Genomic DNA, 27237 nt, shown 5'->3' with positions numbered 1-27237 from the left:
AATCTGGGATTACCTCTGCCTATTTGAATACACAGACAATCGAGGACTCGGCCGAGGCCAACTATATAACCTCGTGCCACGGCAGATCCCTCGCCTACTTCAGCAGTTTTGTTCTTGCTGTGGTTGTCCCACCTGATGACGATCGCTTGTGTTGCGATCGAAACGTCGTGATCTATGTTTTTTTCTACCTACGTGACTTTACCGAAAGAACCAAAGAGTATGGATTCCTGCAGTCACGAAAACTTCAAATGAAGAAATAAATAAATGTCATCTTAAAAAAACGCACTTCTCACAGACATCGCAACTCGCTCTGCAAGCCCAGAGCACGTTGTCACGCTTGAAAAGCGCATGCTAAATTTGGCAAATTTTCCATTTATTTTCAGCAGCGAGGTTACGGTTCCCTGTTAGACTCGCTGTTTGAGAGTCATGAATGTGGATGCTTTAGTAAGTTCAAAGCAACGCAGGCTCACAGTGTGGCTTTACAGTACAGGTAGTTGATGTTTTTTTCCAGTGTATTTTTATTATGCACTATTGGGGCAGTGGTGGCGCAGTGGTTAGTTGCACTGCGCCATAAACCTTTCGGGTTAAGAGTCGCAGCCTTGGCTAACATTAGTGGTGAGTGATATTGGAACCCGTCATGCGGCTCCCCTCCCCGCACCGACACGGCGTGGGGAGGCCTTCAATCCAGCAGTGGATTAACAAATGGCTGTAACGTATCTATCCATTTATCAATCATTCAATCCTTCTGTGTTTCGCAGGGTCACCAAAGTTCATCACGCAAGTGAGGACGGCTCAAATATAGCACATAACACATGCGGGGGCCTCGGATTTGGTGTGATTGCGAACCGATCATTGTTGTGCCCGCTGCCCGGAGTGGCTATTTTTGGCCGGCAAGGCGCCCGCTGTCACGCCAGGCCGCTGGCCGCGCGACGATCGCTCGGGAGGAGGCCTCGCGGACGCGGCGCTCTCCACCGAGCCAGCGCGCCACCGCGACCCCGTCTCGGTGGACGGTGGCGACTCGTGGGATGAAATCGATTCTCGCGTCACGGCGATAATGGGTCGTGTTCGATGGAGCCGACCATCCTCCTCTACGCCGGGGCATCTCGGAGCTCCTAGCACGCGACAAAGCGGCGTGCATCATCGCATCTCGTCGCCTCAGTACATTTTAAAGGGCACCCCCAGGGGGCAGCTGTCCCCGTGCGGCACAAGGTTGCTCGGCATCTGGCCTGCAAGCGGACATTAGTCTGTCAGTAGTGTGTGATGTTGCCACGTATGAGTAATTTGGTGGTGATTTTTTTAATTGAGCAAATTTGGACCATGATGCTGGCAAACGAGGGCCCACTCTGTTGGAATTACGTCAAGGGATCTGTGATGTTCACTGTGAAGCGGACATAATGTAATCCATGGTTATTAACCAAAATAACCGGGGAGGCCTGCCGGATTCCAAATGCGAACCTCTACAACGAGCGTCGAACGATCGTTGAACGCGCTCCCGCTGGCCTGTGTCACCGTTCTCCGTGCGTGCGTTAGAGATTGAATTGTGTTTTTTTATATAAAATGGAGAGACGAGCGAAAGAGACACCGACGCCAGGAGACCACTCAAAGGAGACAAAGAGAATGTGATTCTTGAATTGAACTGCAACCCCCCCCCCCCCCCCCCGAATCGTGACTCGACTTGGAAATAGCGATGGTGGAGGAAAATGTTTGTTACATATCTAGCATTGAAACTCGTGGAACCTGCAGCATAAACACGTTTAAAGGTCTGATTTTCATGTCTGTACTAAAGGCTTGAAACTCATCGCACTGACGATTGGTTTCATCGCGGGTGATGAAGTCATTGGGGCGATTTTGCCAAAAACCCAGACATGTGGGAACATTCACCCACACGAGATTCATGCTCCCCGCTCTCCACCTTCTCCCTGCTCTCCCCGCTCTCCCCACTCCCTGTGCTCCACCTTCTCCCCGCTTTCCATCATCTCTCCGCTCTCTTGTCTCTCCATGCTCTCCGCACACTCCCTGCGCTCCACCCTCTCCCCGCTCTCCGTGTTTTCCACACTCCCTGCGCTCCCCACTCCCCGTGCCCCACCTTCTCCCCGCTCTCTGCCCTCTCTTTGCTCTCCATGCTCTCCACAATATCCCCGCTCTCCCCACTTACTCTCCCACACGCCGCCCTCTCCACGCTCTCTGCACGCTCCCCGCTCTACCGACCGTGCAACATTGCTCACGATTGCCGGAGATATTCTAACGCTCGGGTCTCTGTCAAATTAATGACCACTGTTGATTCCCCACAGTGTTTTTTATTTCATTTATCCTTGACTTACGATGGGCAGAGTCAACCCCATAGCGCCACATTGCATGTTGCTCGATTGAGACTTGATAGATATACTATGTATCCCTAACCTTGATACGTAACACCGTCATTGCCGACATCACTGCTGCGGCGTCACCCAGATACCATGCCTTTTGTTTTGTGAAATGGTTCTGGGCTGCTCCTCAGCTCGGCGTGCGATTGGCCGTGAGCGGTGGGGGGGCTTAGGAAGTGACGGTCAGGCTCCAGCTGTTGCAGTGACTGCACGCCGCCGTGGCTGCGGTGAGAGGGGGAGGCGTCCCGGAGTCTTGGGAGGAATTTTACATTGAAATGTGATGCGCTGTTTTGTATTAAGGTCATCAATTCACTTCCACACTTTGCATGTTCTCCCTCTGTTCTGCCAATTCTTTTAACGTGTGAAGCGCAGCGCGTGGGTGGGGGTCGGCGGTGGGCAGCTCGGGCGTCCGGAGAAAACCCACCCGTGCGAGGGGATAGCACTGGACGGGCGTGCGGGTTGCGAGTTGCGAGTTTCACAGACGGGGCAGTGTCGGCGTGATTCTGCAGAACGCCGGGCCTGCGGGCGTGCGCCACCACCATCACGCCCGGCTTAGCGGCGGGCGGGCGGGCGGGCGGGCGGGCGCCTCGTTGCGAAATGTCCCAGGGCGCAGAGTGAACGCCCCACGCCATGAAGCAGACGGTCACCGCGAATACAGACGGAACGTTTTTCTTAAACTATGACCCCGGGGACAAAGGTGGTGGCTGAGCAGAAGCCGGACTCCTCGATAAGACTGAGAGGAGGGAGCTCACGGTTGGTGGGGGGGGGGGTGCCTGTCGTGCACCATTACATTCCGTCAATCATTGACGCTGCGTTGACATGGCTCAGGGGGCGCTCGTAATGGCCGTGTCGGAGCACCGAGCCAGTACGCTCTGGGAATGAGCGTGGTTGCCTCCTGGGGGTGGGCCCACGTGGCTGTGTCTTTGTACTGAGCTGGCACTGCGTAGATGCTGGGTCTTGAATCCGTGTTGTCGCTTGCCATTATAAACCGGGTTCTCAAGTTGAGCAAGTTGATGGTCTCGGCACTGAAAAGTCCCAAAGTGTAATATTCCATTTGAGGTTTGTTCAGCAAAAAAAGTGTGTCCAATTGAGAGAGAGTATGTCAGACTCTGGATATAAATATCAGGTGTACAGTAGAGTATATAAACATGTGGGTGTGGAGCGGTGGCACAGTGGTTAGCACGCTGTGCTATGGACCTGGCGACCAGAGGTAGATTCGTGGCCACGGCTAACTTCACTAGGGAGTGAAAAACAAGCTTTTCCGGGGGTCCATTTTCACTAACCACACTGACAAACGCAGTGGAGTCGAACAATACCATGGCTGACGTGTTAGAGGCCTTCATCCAGCAGTGGATTGACAAAGGGATGTATATTGTTATTTAACGTTTTCGACCGAGGTTTGAAAGCTTATATGCATTAGCTTGCCCGTCCGTCGTCTGCCAACCGGGGACCACGGTAACTCCCGTAGATGACTAAAGTATTTGTGTGACACATCCCATCAGCCGCGCGCAGCCTTCTGGGAGTGATTTTTTTCCGAGCAAGCGTCGGTTTAACACAAGCAAATTGATGAAACCATTCCGCAAAGCATGGATGCGCAAAAACCAGCGGTAAAAGTCTTCGGCTGTTCGAGCACCGTTGCCTCGCCAGGTCTGCGAACGTACCTGGTGCCAGCGCTGCCATGATTATCGCTCGCTCAAGATTTGTCGAGGGACAAACGCGTGTTCGTATGTTTTTGTTTTATTTTTTTACACGCTTTTATTTAACTCCGCTGTCTGTTGTATCCTCAAATCTTGTAACTCAATGTTAACCCACTTCCCAATGGGGTATCGACTGCAAACTTGGTATACTTATGTCATACTGATGACTACTATATTATATCATAACAAATAAAAAATATATATTTTTTAACTATTTTTTGTTATATGTTATGTTTCGGCTTGGGTCTAATTGTCCACGCTGAACTCACGTTGGCTGTAAATCACCACGGTCCCCTTACGTCGTGGCAAGCTTCGGGGGCCACTTCCTAGAGTCGTGGTGGAGTTCTGCCATTACTCGTACGGTACATTTCATTAAAGCGTGTTTAAAAAAAAAAGTATTTTTAAATATTACTTATTCCTTCTTGCCCTCTCCTTGACGTCAACACCGTCCACAGTGAATGCGGTCAGATGTCACCGTGGTTGGGGGAGCAGCGCGGAGCGGGACCGGTGGCCTCTGCTCGTTTTGGCAGAGGGTGCAAACTGTATTCTCAGTCGACTCAATCCACTGTTGGATGAAGGCCTTCCCCCTCTATGTCAATCACAGGTATTGTTTGACCATTATTGACCACGCTGGTTAGTGCGGGTTGGCAAAGGGGGGGGGGGGAGTGGGTGTGGGAGAAGACCCAGGGCTCCGTTTAGATCTCACTCGCCACCAATGCAAGCCGTGGCCAGAGAAACAGATTGGCGGGTCCGTGGCGGGTCCGTAGCGGGTCCGTAGCGCATCACGCTCACAAAACCAATCTATGGGACTGCCACAAACGAAGCTGTGGAGGTGAACCCGCGTCTTTCCCCCCCCTCGGCTGTGATCCCCGGGCATCAGCCGGTGAGGCTTGCGTGTTGTTCACTGGCGGCGTTGAAGGAATGTGCTGTGTGATTCTGGCCGCCCGCCTGGGGGGATGTTTGTGGTTTGGGGAAGGTCCCGGTCCTCTCTCCCCTGGCTCCCCCGCCTCTCTCTCGCCCTCTCCACGCCATTTTGGTGCTTGCAAGGCGCCGTACAGTAGTAGTGTGGAGTCTTCCTGCGTACAGTTGTGCAGCCGGATATGCAACTCCCGGTGCCAAGAGGTGGAGAGGGGGTCGCGGAGGAGGAGGAGGGATATGCGTGAGGCAGCTGGGTTTGTGTGAATCTTAAATACGAAGACAAAGATTCCCCGTATAGCCTTTAACAGACTTTTGGGGCAAGTCCTGTTAGTGAGCGCCTATGAAGGCCGGCACGGCACACGAGGGGGTGGGTGGGCAAACACCAAGCCTGGCCGCCTTTGTCTCCCTAGTGGCGATGTTTACACACTGTACCAGGTACTCTCTTTTTGAGGCTGCGTCGACCTAGGGGAGGCCCAGTACCAATTCAGATAATTGTCACTGGTGGTAGCCGTGAGTGAGACGAGAACTCGGGTTGTTGGGTTATTAGCGCAGCGTGCAAACCGCTACATTACCGCTCCCCACAGAATCATATACAGGCTTAGAGGTGCTCGCACTCACGCACACAAAGATCCCCCTATAGCCTAAGACTGTTAGCAAGCAGCACCTATGAAGGCCAGCGCGCACACGAGGGGGTGGGTGGTCAGCACACAACAACAACCGCCATTCGCCATTAAGTGACGGAGACGTCACCACGGCGCTTGTGCCAAGCTATGTGCACCTTGAGGCCACGTGAAATGTCGAACGCCCGCTGGCAGGAGGTCACGGGGCAAACCCAGACGCCATGGATTGACTGACAGAACTGGCCGATGCACCGCCCGTGCCTCCTACTGTGCCAACTTGCTGCGTTTTACCCGCCCGACGCTCTGCTAGTTGTTGTGAGCGTCGCTCCACCGCCCTCCGTTGTTGTTGGAGGGCGACTGCCTCAATTGCCCAGTAGTGTCCTTCACGAGCCTCCTCCACAGAGGCCGATCTTGACACTGCTGGTACCAGTTGTTGGCAAGTCCACTGAGCTCCATATCCTCCTGTACCACATTACTCCATCTCTTCTCTAGCCCGTGCCGTGCCCGTTTAGCCCCCTTTATCAGGCCGAACAAAAGCTGTTTTATCATGCGGTGGCTGGGCATGTGGGCTACATGACCCAGCCATCGCAGCCTTGCCTGCCGGAGGAGCTCACAGATGGAACTGTCCAGATCTTTCGAGGGTTTGTGAGCTCCTCGCACAATGCAGCCTGGTTAAACCCAAGATGGATCGTAGGCAGACCAGCCTGAATGTGTTTAACAGGCGAAGATGTTCCATTAGGGGGTCCACGTTTCGCAAGCATAGAGAAGGGAGGGCATGACCGTGGCCGAGAAGACCAGCACACACACGTTTCAAGGTTTTTTAGATACACACATGCACAGATATATGCAGCCATGCGCGCAAAAAGAAATGCCCGCATTACCCATGGACACAGGGCAAACACACGAACAAACAAAGATTCCCCGTATAGCCTTTAACAGACTGTCGGGGCAAGTGCTGTTAGCGAGCACCTATGAAGGTCGGCATGGACACGAGGGGTTGGGTGACCAGCACCACGCCCAGCCACCGTTGTCTCCCCAGTGGCGATGTTTATACACCGTACCATTACTCCTCATTGTAAGGTTAAATAGACCTATGAGTGGCCCAGGACTAGGTCCGATATTATGCTCTGATGTTGGCCGTGAGTGGGACTAGAACTTGGGTCGCTGGTTTCATAGTGCAGTGCGCTAACCGCTACACTGCCACTCCCCACGCACGTGTGTGCATACACGAGCACACAAAGACATTTAACACGTAGAAGCACTGAGGTTAATAAGTGGCCGAGTCATTTTTGCCGGTCATGAGTTCAAATTCCTTTATGCACTGACTCGGCTCCTTCCTGGATAAACTGGATTTTGCCATGGGAATGTGGAACTTGTGTGTGGGCGAGCCCTGGGGATTGTGAACACGGTTCACTATCACCGGGGCATGAGGACATTGTTGCGTGTAATTGATCCCTGTGTGCACCGGATTGGCCCATCCATTCCGTGTTCCGGCACTGCGCTGCAAGTCACAACCCTTCCCTTCCTGAGCCCTCCATCTGGAATTCCCTCCCGTCCGTCGCCTCTTTTCCCAAGCTCTCAGAATCACCTTCGCTCAATGCAGGAAACGTGTTACACACTTGTGCATTTCCAACTTGGATAGTGTGCCATTTGTGGCTGGCCGCTTGACGTTTTGGGCCTTATTGGACCCCCGGTGCTCAGCAACTGTGTTTAAAAAAAAATAAGATCGGCTCTGCACTCATGCGGACAGTGCGCACGTTCACCGGCAGGCATTAACGCGCACACTCACATGGGGCACGTGCGCTCTTAAACCTCAGAAAATAACCACCGCGTCAATATGTGCATCGTAAAACGTGTTTCGATTTGCAGCGATGGCCAGCGGTGCATCCAAGGTGGGGGCGATCACTGGCAGAGCCAGTGGGGGTGGGGTGGGACGTGCCCCCCCCCCCATTGATCCAATCTAAATCCCGAATTTCGATTGGATCATTGGGGTTTATACATAAGAGGGAAATTTGTGAATATGCGTGTCAGTTCAAAATGTTTAGCGTACTTCCCGAAATGCAACAAACTTGAAATTTGCCATGTGGGTACTTTCCAGACTGTACACCATGCAAAAACTATAAAAATAGACTTTTGTATATTTTTTTTTGGGAGGGGGGCCACAATAATGCATATATTTTGCACGGCAAGTGAGCTGTGACGTCACATCTGTCATGTCACCCGCGCATGCGGAAGCGTAACGGAGTGTGCCTGCTGACGTCACGTATCCCCCCCCCCAACCCTCCGCGAGTTAAGTGCCATACAAATGTGTTGCAGGTCTAAGGCGTTCTTCGCGCAGCATTGCTTTATTATTTCAGTCGTTTACTGCCGTACGCACCCTGAAAGTTGTGTGTGTGTACCTATGGACGTGCGCGCGTGTGCGTGGGGGGAGCGGTAGTGTAGTGGTTAGCGCGCTGTGTGTGTCTGTGTGGGGGGAGCGGTAGTGTAGTGGTTAGCGCGCTGCGCTACGAACCCGGCGACCCGAGTTCGATACCCGCTCACGGCCACCACCGGTGACGGTTATTTGAACCGGTCCTAGGTCGACTCGGCCTCAAACTAGTTATTGGTGTGGTGTATGAACATCGCTACTGCGGAGACAAAGGCGGCCGGGCGTGGTGAATCCAAGTCCCGGGCGAAGCCGGGTAGTAAAGCTAGTTAGTAATAAATCGGCATTTTGCGACCACCCACTGCCACTGTGCAGCATGTTACTACGTGCCAGGGACTCTATGAGATGATAGGACAATAGTCTGAGTCCATGATTGGCAATAAGTAACGGCAAAGCAGTTGTTATAAGTGACTCACAGAATTGTGCGCAGTTGCATATACAGTCCACGACTTCCCCGAAGGCATCGACACCTTCAGCGAGCGCGATGCCGATCACACAATGCGGTTCGAATTCGACCCTCGATCGGTGGCTGCGTCATCGTCGCACACGCGCGTCGATTAAAAAGCAAGGGACAAGTCCTTGCTTACTAACAACTCCTCTATCATTTGTCATTGCTGGAGGGGTTGCCCCCATCCCCCCCCTGACCTGAAAATCCTGGCTCCGCCATTGGGGGCGATGAGGGGGCAATTGTGCACCCCCCCCCCCCCTTCAGACCCTGAAAATTGGTGTTTCATTGATATTTACCGGAAAATTTTAATTTCGCGTGTGTTTTTCTTTTTTTTATTAAGGTAGGGCCCTATTTAGAATGCTTGATATGTCACGCCCCGCCCCCTTGGGAAGTTTCGAGATCTGGCGATCGGTATGATGTCAATCTCGTTTGGAAATCTCACCGAGTGGTGGTGTGCCGAGCCCGGAGAATGCATCACGGAAAGATCCTTAAAAGTGGGGCTTGTATCTCTCCACAGTAGGAGTCGCACGTTCCTACGCACGGTGCTGTTATCTGAATTTTGCTAAAAATGTGTGAAAAATAAATGTAATATCTATTTTTTTTTAGTTTAGTGTGCAGTCTTCGGTGACTGGACTGAGACCCATAATCTCGTGACACTTGAGAGCCCGGTTTCATCGCGGGCGGCCGTCCGTATTAAAAACCTTTGCTCAGCACTCTTGATCTCCGAGGCATTTGTTGGAAGAAAAAAAATCCCATCACTTTGAGGATGTGTAACACTCAGTGACAACCAGATGGGACGGCCCACCCAGCCTCTCATTTACACCGAGTGAGACGTTTCCAACGTAGCAAGGAGTGGTGGACTACGTGAGCCCAGTGGTTTACATTCCCAGTGGCTCTCTGTGTGTGCTTGTTATTCAGGGTCGCGCCCGCTTACATTCTGCTTGTGAATATGCGTTCTCCTGAGAAAGTATTGCTGTATTGTTATATCCCATCCTATCGATTTACCCAACCCTCTTTACTCGATTGTGTACGTATGTGGCTCCCCTTTGTCAACCCAGGTCGCTGTTGCGAAAGAGACGATTATCCTGGTCTCAGCTCGGTTAAACAAAATTAACTTTTAACTTGAATCCACTGCTGGATGAGGGCTTGGGGGTTTGTTTGACCGCTGAGTCGGGACCACTCATGCCGGCCGTGACCTGGAATCGAACTCTGGTGGCATGGTTCATTGCGCCCTTTGCTCCACCCCTGCTACTCGAACAAACGTCGCTAATTCACGCAAACAAATCTCGTCGGGGGTTGGGGGGGGGTGGTGGCAGTGGTCGGGGTTGGCGCGGCGCCTCGTGCACCGTGACCGGGCGCGAGCCGTCAGCGGGGTCATCTCGGCCCCTATCCAGGCGAGCTCCTGCAGCAGCCGCGTTTGAACGTCGCCGCCGGTGAGACACAAAGGTGGTTGTTTTGGTGCAGTGTTATTGCGCTAAAAGTGCTCTGTTATATGCGTGTGCGTGTTCTCGCTAGAGGGGAGCGGTGGTGTAGCGGTGAGCGCTCACGGTCAACGCCAGTGACGATTATCTGAATCGGGCATGGGCTGCCCCTAGGTCGACTCGGTCTCAAATTAGTGCCTGGTGCGGTGTGTAGTAAACATCGCCACTGGGGAGACAAAGGTGGACGGGCCTAGTGCTGGCCACCCACCCCCTCGCCTACCGTTCAGGCCTTCATAGGTGCTCGCTAACAGCACTTGCCTCACAAGTCTGTTAAAGGATATACGGGGGGATCTTTGTTCTTGTTACGTGCTGCTGTGTTCAATCCGTGCGAGTATGTCTCTGTATGCATCAGTGTATCCGTGTATGGGGGAGTGGTGGCGCAGTGGTTGGCTCACTGAGCTAAGAACACTGCGACCCGAGTTCCATTGTCTGTCACGGCCAACATCGGTTCTGAACCGGTCCTCCTGGGCCCTCCTCGACTAGGTCGACGCAGCCTTCAATGAGTACTTGGCTGATGTATGTAAACATTAGCACTGGGGAGACAAAGGCGGCCTGGCGTGGTTCTGGCCACTCCCCCCCCCCCCCCTCGTGTGCCATGTTGGCCTTCATAGGTGCCCGCTTTTAAGGTACTACGTGGGATCTTGTATTTGTAAATTTGTGTGTACGTGCCACTATGCGTGTATTTTTAAATATGTATGTCATTTTTGTATGTGATGTATCGGTTTTAATCCCGTGTGTGTCATTGTATGCCTGTGTGTGTCTCATTGCTGCGTATGTCTGCATATTTGAATGTGTGCCTTTTATGTGTGTACGTGTCACTGCTGTGGGTGTCTGTGTACGTCTCGGTGTGTGTGTCCGCATGAGCATTGTGGAGGTTGGGGGTGGGTGGTGTGCTAATCACATGACTGTGGCATCATGGGAATGGATGTGAGAGCGGCTGTGGTGAGGGGGTGGGTGAGGAGGGGAGGGGTAGGAGGCTGGAGAGGCGAGGCAATCATTGAAGAATGCACTGTACGTCTGTGTTGGGGCTGATGCGAGACCTTGCTTCAGTGGAGTATGGGTGCATGTGTACACAAAGACAAAGATCTCCCTATAGCCTCACCAGACTGTTGGGGAATGTGCTGTTAGCGAGCTCCTGTGAAGGACTGCACGGCACACGAGGTGGCCAGCGCCTCACCCGACTGCCTTTGTCTCTCCCCATTGTTGATGTTTGCACACGGCACCAGGTTTCATTCATGGCTGGGTCGACCTTGGGGACGCCCAGGACTGGTTCGGATATTTGTCACTGGTGTCGGCCGTGAGTGGAAATCGACCTCGGGTGGCTTCATTGGTAGCGCAGTGCGCTAACCACTGCACTACCGCTCCCCACACACTATACACCTTAAACACGGGCATCTCAACAGAGATCCCCCTTATGGCCTTAGACTGTTGGGGAAAGGGATGTTAGTGAGCATCTATTAAGTCCGGCAGGGTGCATGAGAGAATCGTGTGGTCAGGACTCACCCCAGCTGCCTTTGTCTCCCCATTGCCGATATTTACACACTATATCAAGGTCTCATTTAAGGCTGAGTTGACCTGGCGGAGACCCAGGTCCAGTTGAGATATCACCCGTCACTGACATCGGCTGCGGTCGCGAATCAAACGGACGTCAACGCATTGCGCCAACCACTGGTCCCACCGCTCTTCTTATTACACACGTACGCATCTCTCGCACGCACGCACGAATAGATTCCCCGCTGAGCCAATCGAGACTGCTGTTAGCCAGCGCCTGTTAAGGATGGTGCGACAAGAGGACCGACGATGTAGACAGAGGCGTGATGCATGCCCCAGCCACCTTTGTCTCGCTCCCTTGTCACCAGGTAACTCATTTGGGGCTGAAACAAATGAGAAGAGGCCCAGAATGTGTTGCGATAGAAATTTCCGCTGATGTCACGCATGGCCAGATATAAACCACCACACGTAGACACGCGGCCGCACACACACACACAGACACACACACACAGACACACAGACACACACGCACACACACGCACACAGACACACGCACACAGACACACGCACACACAGACACACACGCACACACAGACACACACGCACACACAGACACGTGGCCACACACACAGACACATACACAGACACACAGACACGCGCCCACACATACAGACACACACAGACACGCAGACACGCGGACACAGACACAGACACATACACAGACACACACACAGACACGCGGCCACAGACACACAGACACGCGGCCACACAGACACATACACAGACACACAGACACATACACAGACACACAGACAGGCGGCCACACACACACAGACAGGCACGCGTCCACACACACAGACACACACAGACAAAGACAAACGATCCGTGTAGCCTCAACAGACTGTAGGGGCGATTGCTGTTAGCGAGCACCTATGAAGGCCGGAACGGTACAAGAGGGGGTGGGTGGCCAGCACCACGCCCGACCGCCTTTGTCTCCCCAGTGGCGATGTTTACACATCGCACCAGGTACTCATTTGAGGCTGAGTCGACAGACACACACAGACAGGTGGCCACACACAGACACGCACACATAGACACACACACAGACACACACACAGGTGGCCACAGACACACACACGGCCACAGACACACACACAGACGCACACAGACAGGCGGCCACACACAAACACCCACACAGGCACGTGCCCACACACACAGATACACGCACCCACACACACAGATACACGCACCCACACACACAGATACACGCACAGACAGGCGGCCACACACAGACAAACACACAGACACATACACAGGCACGCGCCCACACACACACAGCGATTTGCGTGCACGCACACGCAAAGGCACAGACACGCACACATTGAATACACACGCAGCTACTTGCACACACACACACCAAAAGACGCACAGACACGCTCATATACAAGACAAAATACAGATATCCTCATATATATAATTTGACAAACTGTTGGGGCTATTAGCGAGTACCTCTTGAGGTGGGTGCAAGCACCACGCCCGGCCGTCTTTTACACACAGCACCAGGTACTCATTTGAGGCTGAGTCGACCTTGGGGTGGCCCAGAACCGGTTCAGATAATCGTCACTGGTGTTGACCGTGAGCGGGACTAGAATTTGGGCCGCTGGATTCGTAGCGCAACGTGGCGCTAACCGGTACAACACCGCTCCCCGCACAGGCGGGTGCACACCAGCCTTTGTGCTGCTTTTTGCAGCACGGTGTGTGTTCCCCGTCCTGTGCGGCCTTGTGAATAATTACTGCAGCTAGCGTGCGCCTGCAGACGTACACAATGTGTGTACGTTTGCATTGTGCTCCGAGCGCACGTGCGTGCGTGCACTCCACACGTGGGCAATGGCGATGTGGTGACCCGCTGACCGCCCAAGAACCCAGCGACCTGAGTTGGATTCCAGACCACCGCTGACGTCGGTGACAAGCGGTGTCAGAACCGGATCCGGGTTGACCGCCGTGAATGAGTACCTGGTGTAGTGTGCGGTCACCGGCACCGGCGAGACTGAGGCGGCCGGGCTTGGTGCTTGCCCTACCGCCTTCCCGCGCACCGCGCCTGGCTTGATAGGTGCTCTCTAAAAGCTGTAGCCCAATTAGTCGATTGATATTGGGGCATCTTCGTTAAGGCACGTTTTTCAATACAGAATCGTGTACCCGTGTACGCACACTTTCTGCGAACATTTGTTTCTATGAATAGGCGGACGTGTTGACTGTGTCACATAACCCAGATGATGGAGCAGAACGGATGAGGCCTGGACTACGAAAGCGGTGGGCTGATGTGGTATGGGAGGATTTGGAACTGATTGGATTGTCTGGTGATTGGTACCAGTGGTGTCAAGATCGGCCTCTGTGGAGGAGGCTTGTGAAGGGAGCTACCGGCCAGTGCAAAAGCTACCGGGCAATTGTTGGCATTCACTCTGGAACCACAGTGGAGGACGGAGGAGCAACGCTTTCAACAACGAACGGAGCATCCGGGCAGCAAAAATACAGTGGGGGGCACAGATGGTGCATCTGCCAATCATCTCAATCTACTCATAACACCTGGGTCTGTCTTGTGACTCCTTACCAGCGGGCCTTCCACATTTCACTCGATGTCCTCAAAGTGCACCTCGTCTGGCACAGGTTCTATTCCGACGTCGTCACCATGCAGTTGCGAATGGCAGCTGTGGGTTTATTTGAGGAGTGCTTGCGCAGCGATTTTGCACACTTTGCTGCGATCCTGGTAACGTGGCTTCGATGCCAAGGCCGTGGTGTCCATCTGTGGCATCCACTGGAGCTCGGCTCAGCCTCAATGAGAGCGGGAGGTGGTTGTGGTCAGCATTGGCCACTGGTGGTGCCCGGGCTCGCCCATGCCAGCCGCCGCACGTGGGTGCCGTGGCAGCGTGTTAATAGGTGCTCGCAAACAACGACTAAAGAGAGGGGTTCTGTCCTGGTCCCAAACGGTGTATAGATTCATTAACTGAAATGCATTCTGGCAATCGTGAAGCACGCGTTGAACCGTGCGTGCGAGAGGGGATTATTTCTGATTGATGCACGTCACTTGGCCATGCTACACCAACCTGGTCAGTGCAGTGAAGTATAGTCAACCCCACGACCGACACGGCATTGTGGATGCCTTCACATAGCAGTGTCTTGACAATATTCTATAATTGCTGTTGTTGTTGAGTCATAATCGGGTGGAAGGGAGCTGCAGGGGTTTTCTCCCATAACTTAACAAACGCACACGCAGTGTATCCGGTATCGGCAACAACATCCCAGTGCTGATAACATGCCTGTAAAAATTACTCAATTGGGATCAACAACCGTCATTCACCGCTAAGTGGCGGTAACATCACCACAGCACTTGTGCCAGGCTATGTGCACTTTGGAATCGCACGCAGCAGCAGCAGCCCGTCATCGCCATCCCCCCTCCCCCTCCAGCGAAAAACTTGGCAGCTCCCTCCTGAAAAAAAAGACTTTCGAGACTCGACGAGACTTTTCCGAGGCCAGACAGGCAAAACGACGGTAACGTACGGGTGGTGTCTACGTTACCGTACGCACGTTACCGCACGTTACCGCACGTTACCGTACGTTACCGTACGTTACCGTAGACACAAACCTCTACACCCCCGCTGCAGTTGCTACCGGTGGCGACACTCGCAGCCACGAGAACCAATCGGAGTTGTGCCTCGTGATGGTGTGATTGTGTGTGGTGTGGGTGAAATGATTACATCTCGAGTGTGAGTACAATGCAGTGTGCAATTACAGGGGCATCTAAATGTGGCCTCCTCTCACAACACATGAGGGGGCGGGGGTGGGGGGCAGGCTGGGTGGAGGGGGAGGGGAGATTGTGCATTAAAATAGTCTGGGGGGGGGGGGGTGGTGTGCCATTTTAATGAAGAAAATGGCATCACGAGGGGCCACAGGAGAACAGAAATCCATTACAAAATGTCGCCGTCTCCCTGCGGAAATGAGCAATGGGGCCCCGAACCGGTGGGGTAAATTCCACATTTCCTTGGCAGGGGTCGGTCTGTCCCGTAAGACAAGTCACGACGATTTCCCACAAACAGGGTTTTCGTTTTACGGACCGCACGCGGATGATGGGTAGTCTGCCGTCGACCGGTTTGTGACATCTCAGACTTGGTGAGTTGTGCACTGTGAGCACACAGTGCCCTGCTTCCAGGTGTAGTTTACGTGGCAGGATCACGTGTGTATGTGTGTGTGTACCCTGTGTGTGTGTGTACCCTGTGTGTGTGTGTACCCTGTGTGTGTATCCTGTGTATTGTACCCTGTGTGTGTGTACCCTGTGTGTGTGTACCCTGTGTGTGTGTACCCTGTGTGTGTGTGTGTACCCTGTGTGTGTGTACCCTGTGTGTATTGTACCCTGTGTGTGTGTACCCTGTGTGTGTGTACCCTGTGTATTGTACCCTGTGTGTGTGTGTACCCTGTGTGTGTGTACCCTGTGTGTGTGTACCCTGTGTGTGTACCCTGTGTATTGTACCCTGTGTGTGTGTGTGTACCCTGTGTATTTTACCCTCTGTGTGTGTGTGTACCCTGTGTATTTTACCCTCTGTGTGTGTGTGTACCCTGTGTGTATTGTACCCTGTGTGTGTGTACCCTGTGTGTGTGTACCCTGTGTATTGTACCCTGTTTGTGTTTATACCTTGTGTTTGTGTCGTGGGGACGTCACCGCCACTTTGTGGCGAATGGCGGTTGTTGTAGTGTTTGTGTGTACTGTGTGTGTGTGTACCTTGTGTGTGTTCCTATACTACCTGTGTGTTTATGGGGAGCGGTAGGATCTTGGTTGCCGCACTGTGCTATGAACCCGGTGACCCAAGTTCTATTCCTGCTCACAGTCAACACCAGTGGCGATTACTTGAACCGGTACTGGACCTCCCCTAGGTCGACTCAGCCTTAAAATGAGTACCTGGTGCTGTGTGTAAACATCGCCATTTAGAAGACAAAGGTGGCCGCGCGTGGTGCTGGCCATCGTGTGCCGTGCTGACCTTCATTGGTGCTCGCAAACAGCACTTGGCCCAACAGTCTGTTAAGGCTATACGGGGATATTTATCTTTATTTTTGCGTGTGTGTGCTCTGTTTGAATGCGAGTGTACCCTGTATGTGTGTGTGTGTGTAACCTGTGTGTGTGTGGTCTGTGTGTGCTGTATGCATACGTGTGTGTATTAAAATCCTTGACAGGTTGCATCAAGTGTAGACATTCGATGCCTGTGTGTGAGGTGCACGTGCGTGCATGCATGCGTATATGTGTGTGCGTGTGTGGCACGGTGGCTAGTGCACTGCGGTACGAACGTGATTATCTGGGTTCCATTTCCAGCCGCTGAACATAAGTGGCGAGTAAAATCCGAACCAGTTCTAGCCCTCTCCTAGATCGACTCGGCCATAAATTAGATTTGTCTCTCATTGGTACAGTACATTTTTCTGCATGAGCCTACACGGAACATTCGCAGATCACGTGTCTAATAATTCACGTGAATCCACGTAAGTAATACGTTCCAGCGCGCTGCGGTGCGTTGCATCGTGGGGCCAGGTGGCTCGGCGGCACGCAATGAGAGGGTTCTGAATTCACACCCCGCTTGGGGGTTGACTCGGCCAATCGTCCCTCCAGCATCGATAAAATGAGAGTACCACTGTGCGAGGGACTTGGCAATTGGTCTCCGTACTGTTGGAGAAACTCGCGCCTCCCCCCCCCCCCCATAGGAATGTGGAATTTCCATCACTGGCTCAGGGGCTGTAAACAGGGGGCGTGCACCAGTGCCTCGATCCTCCGGACTTGATTTCCACGTGGACCGAGACAGATCGTGACGGTCACGTTCTGTGTTTTTGATATCACGTCCCCCTATTCGCCGGGGTGCCTCGCAGCGCTTTGATATCTCATGTCACCTCTACACATTTGAAAGGGCACGACCTGTGGCGGCTCGCCCATTTTTTTTGCACAAGCCAACTTGGGACCTGGCCTACCGGCGGGCATTAGTCTACCAGTAGGCGGGGGGAGGGGCGGCGATGATTGCCGCCCGACTGGGTAATGTGCGGCCGTTGTTTGATAATATTTCACCGCGCCGGCCAGCGGCGGGTTGCTGTGCGCGAGGGGAACCCAGGACCGGAACGGATATCGCTCGCCGCTCATGTTCGCCGTGACCCAGAATAATGTTAGTGGCGCTTGGGTTTATAGCGCAGTGCGCTGACCACTGCGCCTCCGCTTCCCGTCCCCCCCCTGCCCCCGCTGTGAGCGAAAGCGGGTGATGAATGCGGGCGGTCTGGCTTTGCCGCCGGAACGATTTGGATGGGTTTCCAGTCGAGCCCCCTCGTCTCCGTCGCAGGAGATGACAGAGCATGAATGAGACAATCTCGTTGGGTCAGCCGGCTGAGCTCGCACCGCTTGGAACGCAGCGTCCCGCACCACGCAGGCGGTCAGTTTAAATCATTGCCCAGGTCTCTCCACAGACCGTCATCTCGCTCGTGTCGATTAAACTTGAGTGCCGCGTTGTGGAGAGTAACACTCCGTGGGTTCAAATCCCGGTTGCTCCTGCGCCGAAATTTCTACCCCGTGATCTTCCGAGGTCACGGATTGACCTGTGCCCCTAACGTCGGTCGCACATCCTCGTTGTTGATTTGCGTCGCGCCCTGCTGATGAGACAGACCGGAAGCCCCTGTCGGTTACTGACGAGCACAGCCCACGTGCCATATGACCCCGAACGTGGCCGACCACGTGGTTGTGCGGGACACTTGGAAATTCTGTGTTGAAGACTCGGGCGGCGATGGAGTAAAGCAAATGGATTGAACCCTATCTGTGCGGAACTTTGAGTGTTACCCCCTCTCGTATGTGTGGGTTTTCTCCAGGTGCTCCAACTTCCTCCCCACATGTCGCACAGTGGTAACACAAGTGCCTGGGTTCAATTTTCGACTCGGGTGCCCGTCTGTGTGGCGTTTGTATGTTCTCTCGCCCCCTGTTCTCCGTGGATTTCCTCCCATAGCTAAAAAAAAGCGTACAGTTTAACGGGAATTATCTAAACTTCCCAATGCTGAAAAATTTCATGCAAATGACTCAATTAGGATTACACGCAGCAGCGTCACCCACTACACCGACAAACTTGGCAGGACTCTTCCTGGAAAAGAGTCTACAGGCTCGGTGGGGCTGTCCTGGGGTGGACGAGCGACAATACATCCAAACATTTCAATGCAGCGCTATCCTGAAAAGTGCTCTTAGCACGAAATCAAACAGAAACGTGAGGTGGCACTTGTACAGAGGTGGCCAGTGAGGTCAGAGTTCAGAGTGAATAAGTCGGTTTAACGAAACCGAGTTCTTCATTGCAGTGAGTTGATGGTCTCAGCCCGGCCACCATAGAGACCCGGTGGACTCGCATAGAGACCCGTAGACTCGCATAGGCCGAGTTGTGATGAAACCAGGTTCTCAAGTCCAGCGAGTACATTCGGGTTTTAAGTTAAACTGCCTAATTTCCAACTTTCAGTTTGACTGACATCCAGTGAGCACTCTTAGCAGGGCCTCCTTATCGGTGTGCCCCTTGTGTGCAGTAACAGGCTGGCTGACGTAGCCTTGGTACTACTTCTTGGCACGGTGGAGGCCCCGCTGCGTGCCGCCGAGGTCGATGGCCTCGGAGTCTGAAGTCGTTCCCCCCCCCGCCCCCCCTCACCTTCCCCGCGTGCAGGAGCGCGAGAGGCGGCCGGGCCGGGGACCCCGTGGCCGCGCCGCCTTCGCCGATTTTTCCGCCTTCGACGACTTTGCCAACTTCGCCGCCGCCGCCGCCGCCGCCGGGTGAGATGTCCGATGGCGTCCGCCCCGCGCTGGGAGACGCGCCTTCCCCCCGGCGCTCGCCATGAGGCGGCGCGCGAGTGGCTCGCGACAGCCACGCGCCCCGGCGGCGAGCGACGGCCAGGCGGCCACGACGGTCGCCGCGATCAGCGCTGCCGGGAACACCGCCGCCAGTGCCAGCGTCATCGCCGCCACCGCGAGCACGACGGCGCTGCTGCTGCTGCGACGCGCCTCCCTCGGCGAGCAGGCCCGACACGAGCGAGCCATGGCCGCCGGCTCTGAGTGAGTACGGTGACGTGTGGCTCTGAGTGAGTACGGTGACGTGTGGATCTGAGTGAGTAGGTGACGTGTGGCTCTGAGTAGGGTGACGTGTAGCTCTGAGTGAGTAGGGTGACGTGTGGCTCTGAGTGAGTAGGGTGACGTGTGGCTCTGAGTGAGTAGGGTGACGTGTGGCTCTGAGTGAGTAGGGTGACGTGTGGCTCTGAGTGAGTAGGGTGACGTGTGGCTCTGAGTGAGTAGGGTGACGTGTGGCTCTGAGTGAGTAGGGTGACGTGTGGCTCTGAGTGAGTACGGTGACGTGTGGCTCTGAGTAGGGTGACGTGTGGTTCTGAGTGAGTAGGGTGACGTGTGGCTCTGAGTGAGTACGGTTACGTGTGGCTCTGAGTGAGTAGGGTGACGTGTGGCTCTGAGTGAGTACGGTGACGTGTGGCTCTGAGTGAGTAGGGTGACGTGTGGCTCTGAGTGAGTAGGGTACCGTGTGGCTCTGAGTGAGTAGGGTGACGTGTGGCTCTGAGTAGGGTGACGTGTGGCTCTGAGTGAGTAAGGTGACGTGTGGCTCTGAGTGAGTAGGGTGACGTGTGGCTCTGAGTAGGTGACGTGTGGCTCTGAGTGAGTAGGGTGACGTGTGGCTCTGAGGTGAGTAGGGTACCGTGTGGCTCTGAGTGAGTAGGGTGACGTGTGGCTCTGAGTGAGTAGGGTGACGTGTGGCTCTGAGTGAGTACGGTGACGTGTGGCTCTGAGTGAGTAGGGTGACGTGTGGCTCTGAGTCAGTAGGGTGACGTGTGGCTCTGAATGAGTAGGGTGACGTGTGGCTCTGAGTGAGTAGGGTGACGTGTGGCTCTGAGTGAGTAGGGTGACGTGTGGCTCTGAGCGAGTAGGGTGACGTGTGGCTCTGAATGAGTAGGGTGACGTGTGGCTCTGAGTGAGTAGGGTGACGTGTGGCTCTGAGTGAGTAGGGTGACGTGTGGCTCTGAATGAGTAGGGTGACGTGTGGCTCTGAGTGAGTAGGGTGACGTGTGGCTCTGAGCGAGTAGGGTGACGTGTGGCTCTGAATGAGTAGGGTGACGTGTGGCTCTGAGTGAGTAGGGTGACGTGTGGCTCTGAGTGAGTAGGTGACGTGTGGCTCTGAGTGAGTAGGGTGACGTGTGGCTCTGAGTGAGTAGGGTGACGTGTGGCTCTGAGTGAGTAGGGTGACGTGTGGCTCTGAGTGAGTAGGGTGACGTGTGGCTCTGAGTGAGTAGGGTGACGTGTAGCTCTGAGTGAGTAGGGTGACGTGTGGCTCTGAGTGAGTAGGGTGACGTGTGGCTCTGAGTGAGTAAGGTGACATGTGGCTCTGAGTGAGTAGGGTGACGTGTGGCTCTGAGTGAATACGGTGACATGTGGCTCTGAGTGAGTAGGGTGACGTGTGTCTCTGAGTGAGTAGGTGACGTGTGGCTCTGAGTGAGTAGGGTGACGTGTGGCTCTGAGTGAGTAGGGTGACGTGTGGCTCTGAGTGAGTAGGGTGACGTGTGGCTGTGAGTGAGTACGGTGACGTGTGGCTCTGAGTGAGTACGGTGACGTGTGGCTCTGAGTGAGTAGGGTGACGTGTGGCTCTGAGTAGGGTGACGTGTGGCTCTGAGTGAGTAGGGTGACGTGTGGCTCTGAGTGAGTAGGGTGACGTGTGGCTCTGAGTAGGGTGACGTGTGGCTCTGAGTGAGTACAGTGACGTGTGGCTCTGAGTGAGTAGGGTGACGTGTGGCTCTGAGTGAGTACAGTGACGTGTGGCTCTGAGTGAGTAGGGTGACGTGTGGCTCTGAGTGAGTAGGGTGACGTGTGGCTCTGAGTGAGTAGGGTGACGTGTGGCTCTGAGTGAGTAGGGTGACGTGTGGCTCTGAGTGAGTAGGGTGACGTGTGGCTCTGAGTGAGTAGGGTGACGTGTGGCTCTGAGTAGGGAGACGTGTGGCTCTGAGTGAGTAGGGTGACGTGTGGCTCTGAGTGAGTACAGTGACGTGTGGCTCTGAGTGAGTAGGGTGACGTGTGGCTCTGAGTGAGTAGGTGACGTGTGGCTCTGAGTGAGTAGGGTGACGTGTGGCTCTGAGTGAGTAGGGTGACGTGTGGCTCTGAGTGAGTAGGGTGACGTGTGGCTCTGAGCGAGTACGGTGACGTGTGGCTCTGAGTGAGTACGGTGACATGTGGCTCTGAGTGAGTAGGGTGACGTGTGGCTCTGAGTAGGGTGACGTGTGGCTCTGAGTGAGTAGGGTGACGTGTGGCTCTGAGTGAGTAGGGTGACGTGTGGCTCTGAGTAGGGTGACGTGTGGCTCTGAGTGAGTACAGTGACGTGTGGCTCTGAGTGAGTAGGGTGACGTGTGGCTCTGAGTGAGTACAGTGACGTGTGGCTCTGAGTGAGTAGGGTGACGTGTGGCTCTGAGTGAGTAGGGTGACGTGTGGCTCTGAGTGAGTAGGGTGACGTGTGGCTCTGAGTGAGTAGGGTGACGTGTGGCTCTGAGTGAGTAGGGTGACGTGTGGCTCTGAGTGAGTAGGGTGACGTGTGGCTCTGAGTGAGTAGGTGACGTGTGGCTCTGAGTGAGTAGGGTGACGTGTGGCTCTTGAGTAGGGAGACGTGTGGCTCTGAGTGAGTAGGGTGACGTGTGGCTCTGAGTGAGTACAGTGACGTGTGGCTCTGAGTGAGTAGGGTGACGTGTGGCTCTGAGTGAGTAGGTGACGTGTGGCTCTGAGTGAGTAGGGTGACGTGTGGCTCTGAGTGAGTAGGGTGACGTGTGGCTCTGAGTGAGTACGGTGACGTGTGGCTCTGAGTGAGTAGGGTGACGTGTGGCTCTGAGTGAGTACGGTGACGTGTGACTCTGAGTGAGTACGGTGACGTGTGGCTCTGAGTGAGTAGGGTGACGTGTGGCTCTGAGTGAGTAGGGTGACGTGTGGCTCTGAGTAGGGTGACGTGTGGCTCTGAGTGAGTACGGTGACGTGTGGCTCTGAGTGAGTAGGGTGACGTGTGGCTCTGAGTAGGGTGACGTGTGGCTCTGAGTGGGTAGGGTGACGTGTGGCTCTGAGTAGGTGACGTGTGGCTCTGAGTGAGTACAGTGACGTGTGGCTCTGAGTGAGTTCAGTGACGTGTGGCTCTGAGTGAGTACAGTGACGTGTGGCTCTGAGTGAGTAGGTGACGTGTGGCTCTGAGTGAGTAGGGTGACGTGTGGCTCTGAGTGAGTAGGGTGACGTGTGGCTCTGAGTGAGTAGGGTGACGTGTGGCTCTGAGTGAGTACAGTGACGTGTGGCTCTGAGTGAGTACGGTGATGTGTGGCTCTGAGTGAGTAGGTGACGTGTGGCTCTGAGTGAGTAGGTGACGTGTGGCTCTGAGTGAGTAGGGTGACGTGTGGCTCTGAGTGAGTAGGGTGACGTATGGCTCTGAGTGAGTAGGGTGACGTGTGGCTCTGAGTGAGTACGGTGACGTGTGGCTCTGAGTGAGTAGGGTGACGTGTGGCTCTGAGTGGGTAGGGTGACGTGTGGCTCTGAGTGAGTAGGGTGACGTGTGGCTCTGAGTGAGTAGGGTGACGTGCGGCTCTGAGTATGGTGACTTGTGGCTCTGAGTGAGTAGGGTGACGTGTGGCTCTGAGTGAGTATGGTGACGTGTGGCTCTGAGTGAGTAGGGTGACGTGTGGCTCTGAATGAGTGGTGACGTGTGGCTCTGAGTGAGTAGGGTGACGTGTGGCTCTGAGTGAGGAGGGTGACGTGTGGCTCTGAGTGAGGAGGGTGATGTGTGGCTCTGAGTGAGTAGGGTGACGTGTGGCTCTGAGTGAGTACGGTTACGTGTGGTTCTGAGTGAGTAGGGTGACGTGTGGCTCTGAGTGGGTAGGTGACGTGTGGCTCTGAGTGAGTATGGTGATGTGTGGCTCTGAGTGAGTACGGTGACGTCTGGCTCTGAGGGAGTAGGTGACGTGTGGCTCTGAGTGAGTAGGGTGACGTGTGGCTCTGAGTGAGTAGGGTGACGTGTGGCTCTGAGTGAGTAGGGTGACGTGTGGCTCTGAGTGAGTACAGTGACGTGTGGCTCTGAGTGAGTACGGTGATGTGTGGCTCTGAGTGAGTAGGTGACGTGTGGCTCTGAGTGAGTAGGTGACGTGTGGCTCTGAGTGAGTAGGGTGACGTGTGGCTCTTGAGTGAGTACGGTGACGTGTGGCTCTGAGTGAGTAGGGTGACATGTGGCTCTGAGTGAGTAGGGTGACGTGTGGCTCTGAGTGAGTAGGGTGACGTGTGGCTCTGAGTGAGTAGGGTGACGTGTGGCTCTGAGTGAGTAGGGTGACGTGTGGCTCTGAGTGAGTACGGTGACGTGTGGCTCAGTGAGTAGGGTGACGTGTGGCTCTGAGTGGGTAGGGTGACGTGTGGCTCTGAGTGAGTAGGGTGACGTGTGGCTCTGAGTGAGTAGGGTGACGTGCGGCTCTGAGTATGGTGACTTGTGGCTCTGAGTGAGTAGGGTGACGTGTGGCTCTGAGTGAGTATGGTGACGTGTGGCTCTGAGTGAGTAGGGTGACGTGTGGCTCTGAGTGAGGAGGGTGACGTGTGGCTCTGAGTGAGGAGGGTGATGTGTGGCTCTGAGTGAGTAGGGTGACGTGTGGCTCTGAGTGAGTACGGTTACGTGTGGTTCTGAGTGAGTAGGGTGACGTGTGGCTCTGAGTGGGTAGGTGACGTGTGGCTCTGAGTGAGTATGGTGATGTGTGGCTCTGAGTGAGTACGGTGACGTCTGGCTCTGAGTGAGTAGGGTGACGTGTGGCTCTGAGTTAGTAGGGTGACGTGTGGCTCTGAGTTAGTAGGGTGACGTGTGGCTCTGAGTGAGTAGGGTGACGTGTGGCTCTGAGTGAGTATGGTGACGTGTGGCTCTTGAGTGAGTAGGTGACGTGTGGCTCTGAGTGAGTAGGGTGACGTGTGGCTCTGAGTGAGTAGGGTGACGTGTGGCTCTGAGTGAGTAGCGTGACGTGTGGCTCTGAGTGAGTATGGTGACGTGTGGCTCTGAGTAGGGTGACGTGTGGCTCTGAGTGAGTAGGGTGACGTGTGGCTCTGAGTAGGGTGACGTGTGGCTTTGAGTGAGTAGGGTGACGTGTGGCTCTGAGTGAGTAGGGTGACGTGTGGCTCTGAGTGAGTAGGGTGACGTGTGGCTCTGAGTGAGTAGGGTGACGTGTGGCTCTGAGTAGGGTGACGTGTGGCTCTGAGTAGGGTGACGTGTGGCTCCGAGTAGGGTGACGTGTGGCTCTGAGTGAGTAGGGTGACGTGTGGCTCTGAGTGAGTAGGGTGACGTGTGGCTCTGAGTGAGTAGGGTGACGTGTGGCTCTGAGTAGGGTGACGTGTGGCTCTGAGTGAGTAGGGTGACGTGTGGCTCTGAGTAGGGTGACGTGTGGCTCTGAGTGAGTAGGGTGACGTGTGGCTCTGAGTAGGGTGACGTGTGGCTCTGAGTGAGTAGGGTGACGTGTTGCTCTGAGTGAGTACGGTGACGTGTGGCTCTGAGTGAGTAGGGTGACGTGTGGCTCTGAGTGAGTACGGTGACGTGTGGCTCTGAGTGAGTAGGGTGACGTGTGGCTCTGAGTAAGTACGGTGATGTGTGGCTCTGAGTGGGTACGGTGACGTGTGGCTCTGAGTAGGTGACGTGTGGCTCTGAGTAGGTGACGTGTGGCTCTGAGTAGGTGACGTGTGGCTCTGAGTGAGTACGACGGGTGAGACTGAGTTGGCACAGCGCTGATTGAATGCACCGTGCTGGCGTCCTGTGCCGATCACGGTAGCGCGCCGTCGTCTCAGCCCTGTTATTCACGCTGACCGCACTGCAGCATTTTACCACCTCGGGGAGGCCAGGCCAGGTTCACGTATGGGTATGTTGCTGATGGTGATGGTAATTGCGTGTGCTTTGGCATGTTTTTGGTTCCCGTGTCGCGGCACACGGTTTGCGTGTATGTACGGTGCCTCTCATGCATGTAGACAGGTGGCATTAGATACCGAGTGTAGGAGGGAGAGCGAGGGGTGCGTGTATTTGCGCGTGTTGCGTGTCCGTGTGTTCGTGGCGCAGTGGTGAGAGGTCGCGCAGTGATTTAGCACACTGCGCTACGAACCCAGCGACCCCAGTTTGATTTCTGCTCCCTTGGGTCTACTCAGCGTTAAATAAGTACCTTGCGCTGTGTGAGCATTTCCACTGGGGAGACAAAGGTGGTTGGGCGTGGTGTTGGTAACCCTTGTGTGCCGTGCCGACCTTCATAGGTGCTCGCTAACATCACTTGCCCTGATAGTGTTAATGCTATATGGTTGATCTTTGTCTTTGTGTGCGTGGCATGGTGGTTAGGACTGCCAAACAAACCCGGCAACTCAAATTTAATTGCTGGCCTTTAGGCTCCAAGTACATTCTAGAGGCTCGCATAGGTGTGTGTGTGTGTGCGAGTGGGAAGCAGTGGTGCAACGGTTAGCACACTCCGCTATGAATCCCACGACCCACGTTCTATTCCTGCTCACAGTCAACACCAGTCACGATTATCTGAACCGGTACTGGTCCTCCCCAGGTTTACTCGGCCTCAAAAGGAGTTCCTGGTGCAATGTGTAAACATCGCCACTTGGTAGATAAAGGAAGTCGGGCGTGGTGCTGGCCACCCCCTCCTCATGTGCCATGCCGGCCAGTAGCACTTGCTCCTACAGTCTATTAAGGCTGCACGGGGGATCTTTGTCTTTCATTTTGCGGGGGAGTAAGCTGTTTTGAGATGCAAGCGCTCTGCTCCGTCGCTATGAGGACCGCTTGACCTGCTCGGGGTGGTCGCTTTCAACGATGCGTCTGTATGCGTTGCACTTGCCCCAACAGTCTGTTCAGGCTATATCGGTGGTGAGCGGGGTGGGGGTGTGCAATCTTTGTCTGTGTGCGTGGGTATGCGAGTGGTGGCTCAGTGGCTCGCACGTTGCGCCTATGAACGTACACACCGGAGTTTCGGCCACGGCTAGCATCTGCGGCACGTTCTATCCGAACAGGGCCTGGGCCTCCCTGAGGTCGACTCGGCATTTCAAGCGATTACCTGGTAGGGTTATATTTTTAGTCAACGGTGGGAGACAAAGGCGACTGGCTGGGCGTGGTGCTGGTGGCCGCAACACCCTCCCGGTGGGTGGTGCCGGCCCTGTAGCCGGTGCCCGCTCACTGGATGGGGCCCACAGCCTTGCACGGTGGCGGCCGCGCGGGTGGGGCTCTCTCTTTGTCCCTCGCGGGGAATTTTTAATGGCCCGGGCCTCGTTTCTGGCCACACGAGGAGTTCGATTTCCGGCCACCCACGTGGCACATCGTCGCCAGCGACCGGCGTCCGCCCGACCCGGATCGGATGCCCGGCCGTGGCCATCGTTTGGCAATTCCGCGACGGCGTTGGAAACGAGGACGCCGTCGTTTGCCGGCGCCGGGATCCAAGTTGGCCAATAGTCGGAAAAATTACATTGCGGATGACTCAATTGGAATTTCACGCATAGCAACAGCGCCCACTACTGGCGGACTCGTGCTAGTGGGGGGGTGACAGGGAGTGCTGGCACCGGGGTGTGCCCTTCAGGTGTTTTGGGATGAGATGCAAGTCGCTTATCGGGTGTGAAGTGCTCTGAGACTCCCTGCCGTGTGAAAGACGCTCTTATAAAAACAATGGATTAGTATATATTACTGCTTGGAGGGGCCCCCTCCAGGTCCACTCAGCCTAAGATGTGTAGCCTGTACAGGTTGGTT

At 54.7% G+C, this 27237-nt stretch overlaps 1 protein-coding gene across 6 annotated transcripts in view; it reads left to right on the top strand.

The window, feature by feature from the left end:
* Positions 1-27237, top strand: part of LOC116951164 (uncharacterized) — a 93025-nt gene that overhangs the window by 34923 nt on the left and 30865 nt on the right. For 5 of the 6 annotated variants that reach the window (XM_076073476.1, XM_076073475.1, XM_076073474.1 and 2 more), the window contains exon 2: positions 19150-19535. In XM_076073476.1, the coding sequence (XP_075929591.1) occupies positions 19318-19535 (218 nt within the window). In that variant the 5' untranslated portion in view covers positions 19150-19317. Of the gene's footprint in view, positions 1-9799; positions 9905-19149; positions 19536-27237 lie in introns of those variants that run through there. The other variant, XM_076073477.1, reaches the window with a different exon arrangement.

Source organism: Petromyzon marinus, chromosome 42 (assembly GCF_048934315.1).
Source record: "Petromyzon marinus isolate PM22_M1 ecotype Great Lakes invasive population chromosome 42, UKy_Petmar_22M1.pri1.0, whole genome shotgun sequence".
Taxonomy (NCBI): Eukaryota; Metazoa; Chordata; class Hyperoartia; order Petromyzontiformes; family Petromyzontidae; genus Petromyzon; species Petromyzon marinus.
This window is presented reverse-complemented; position numbering and strand designations above follow the sequence as displayed.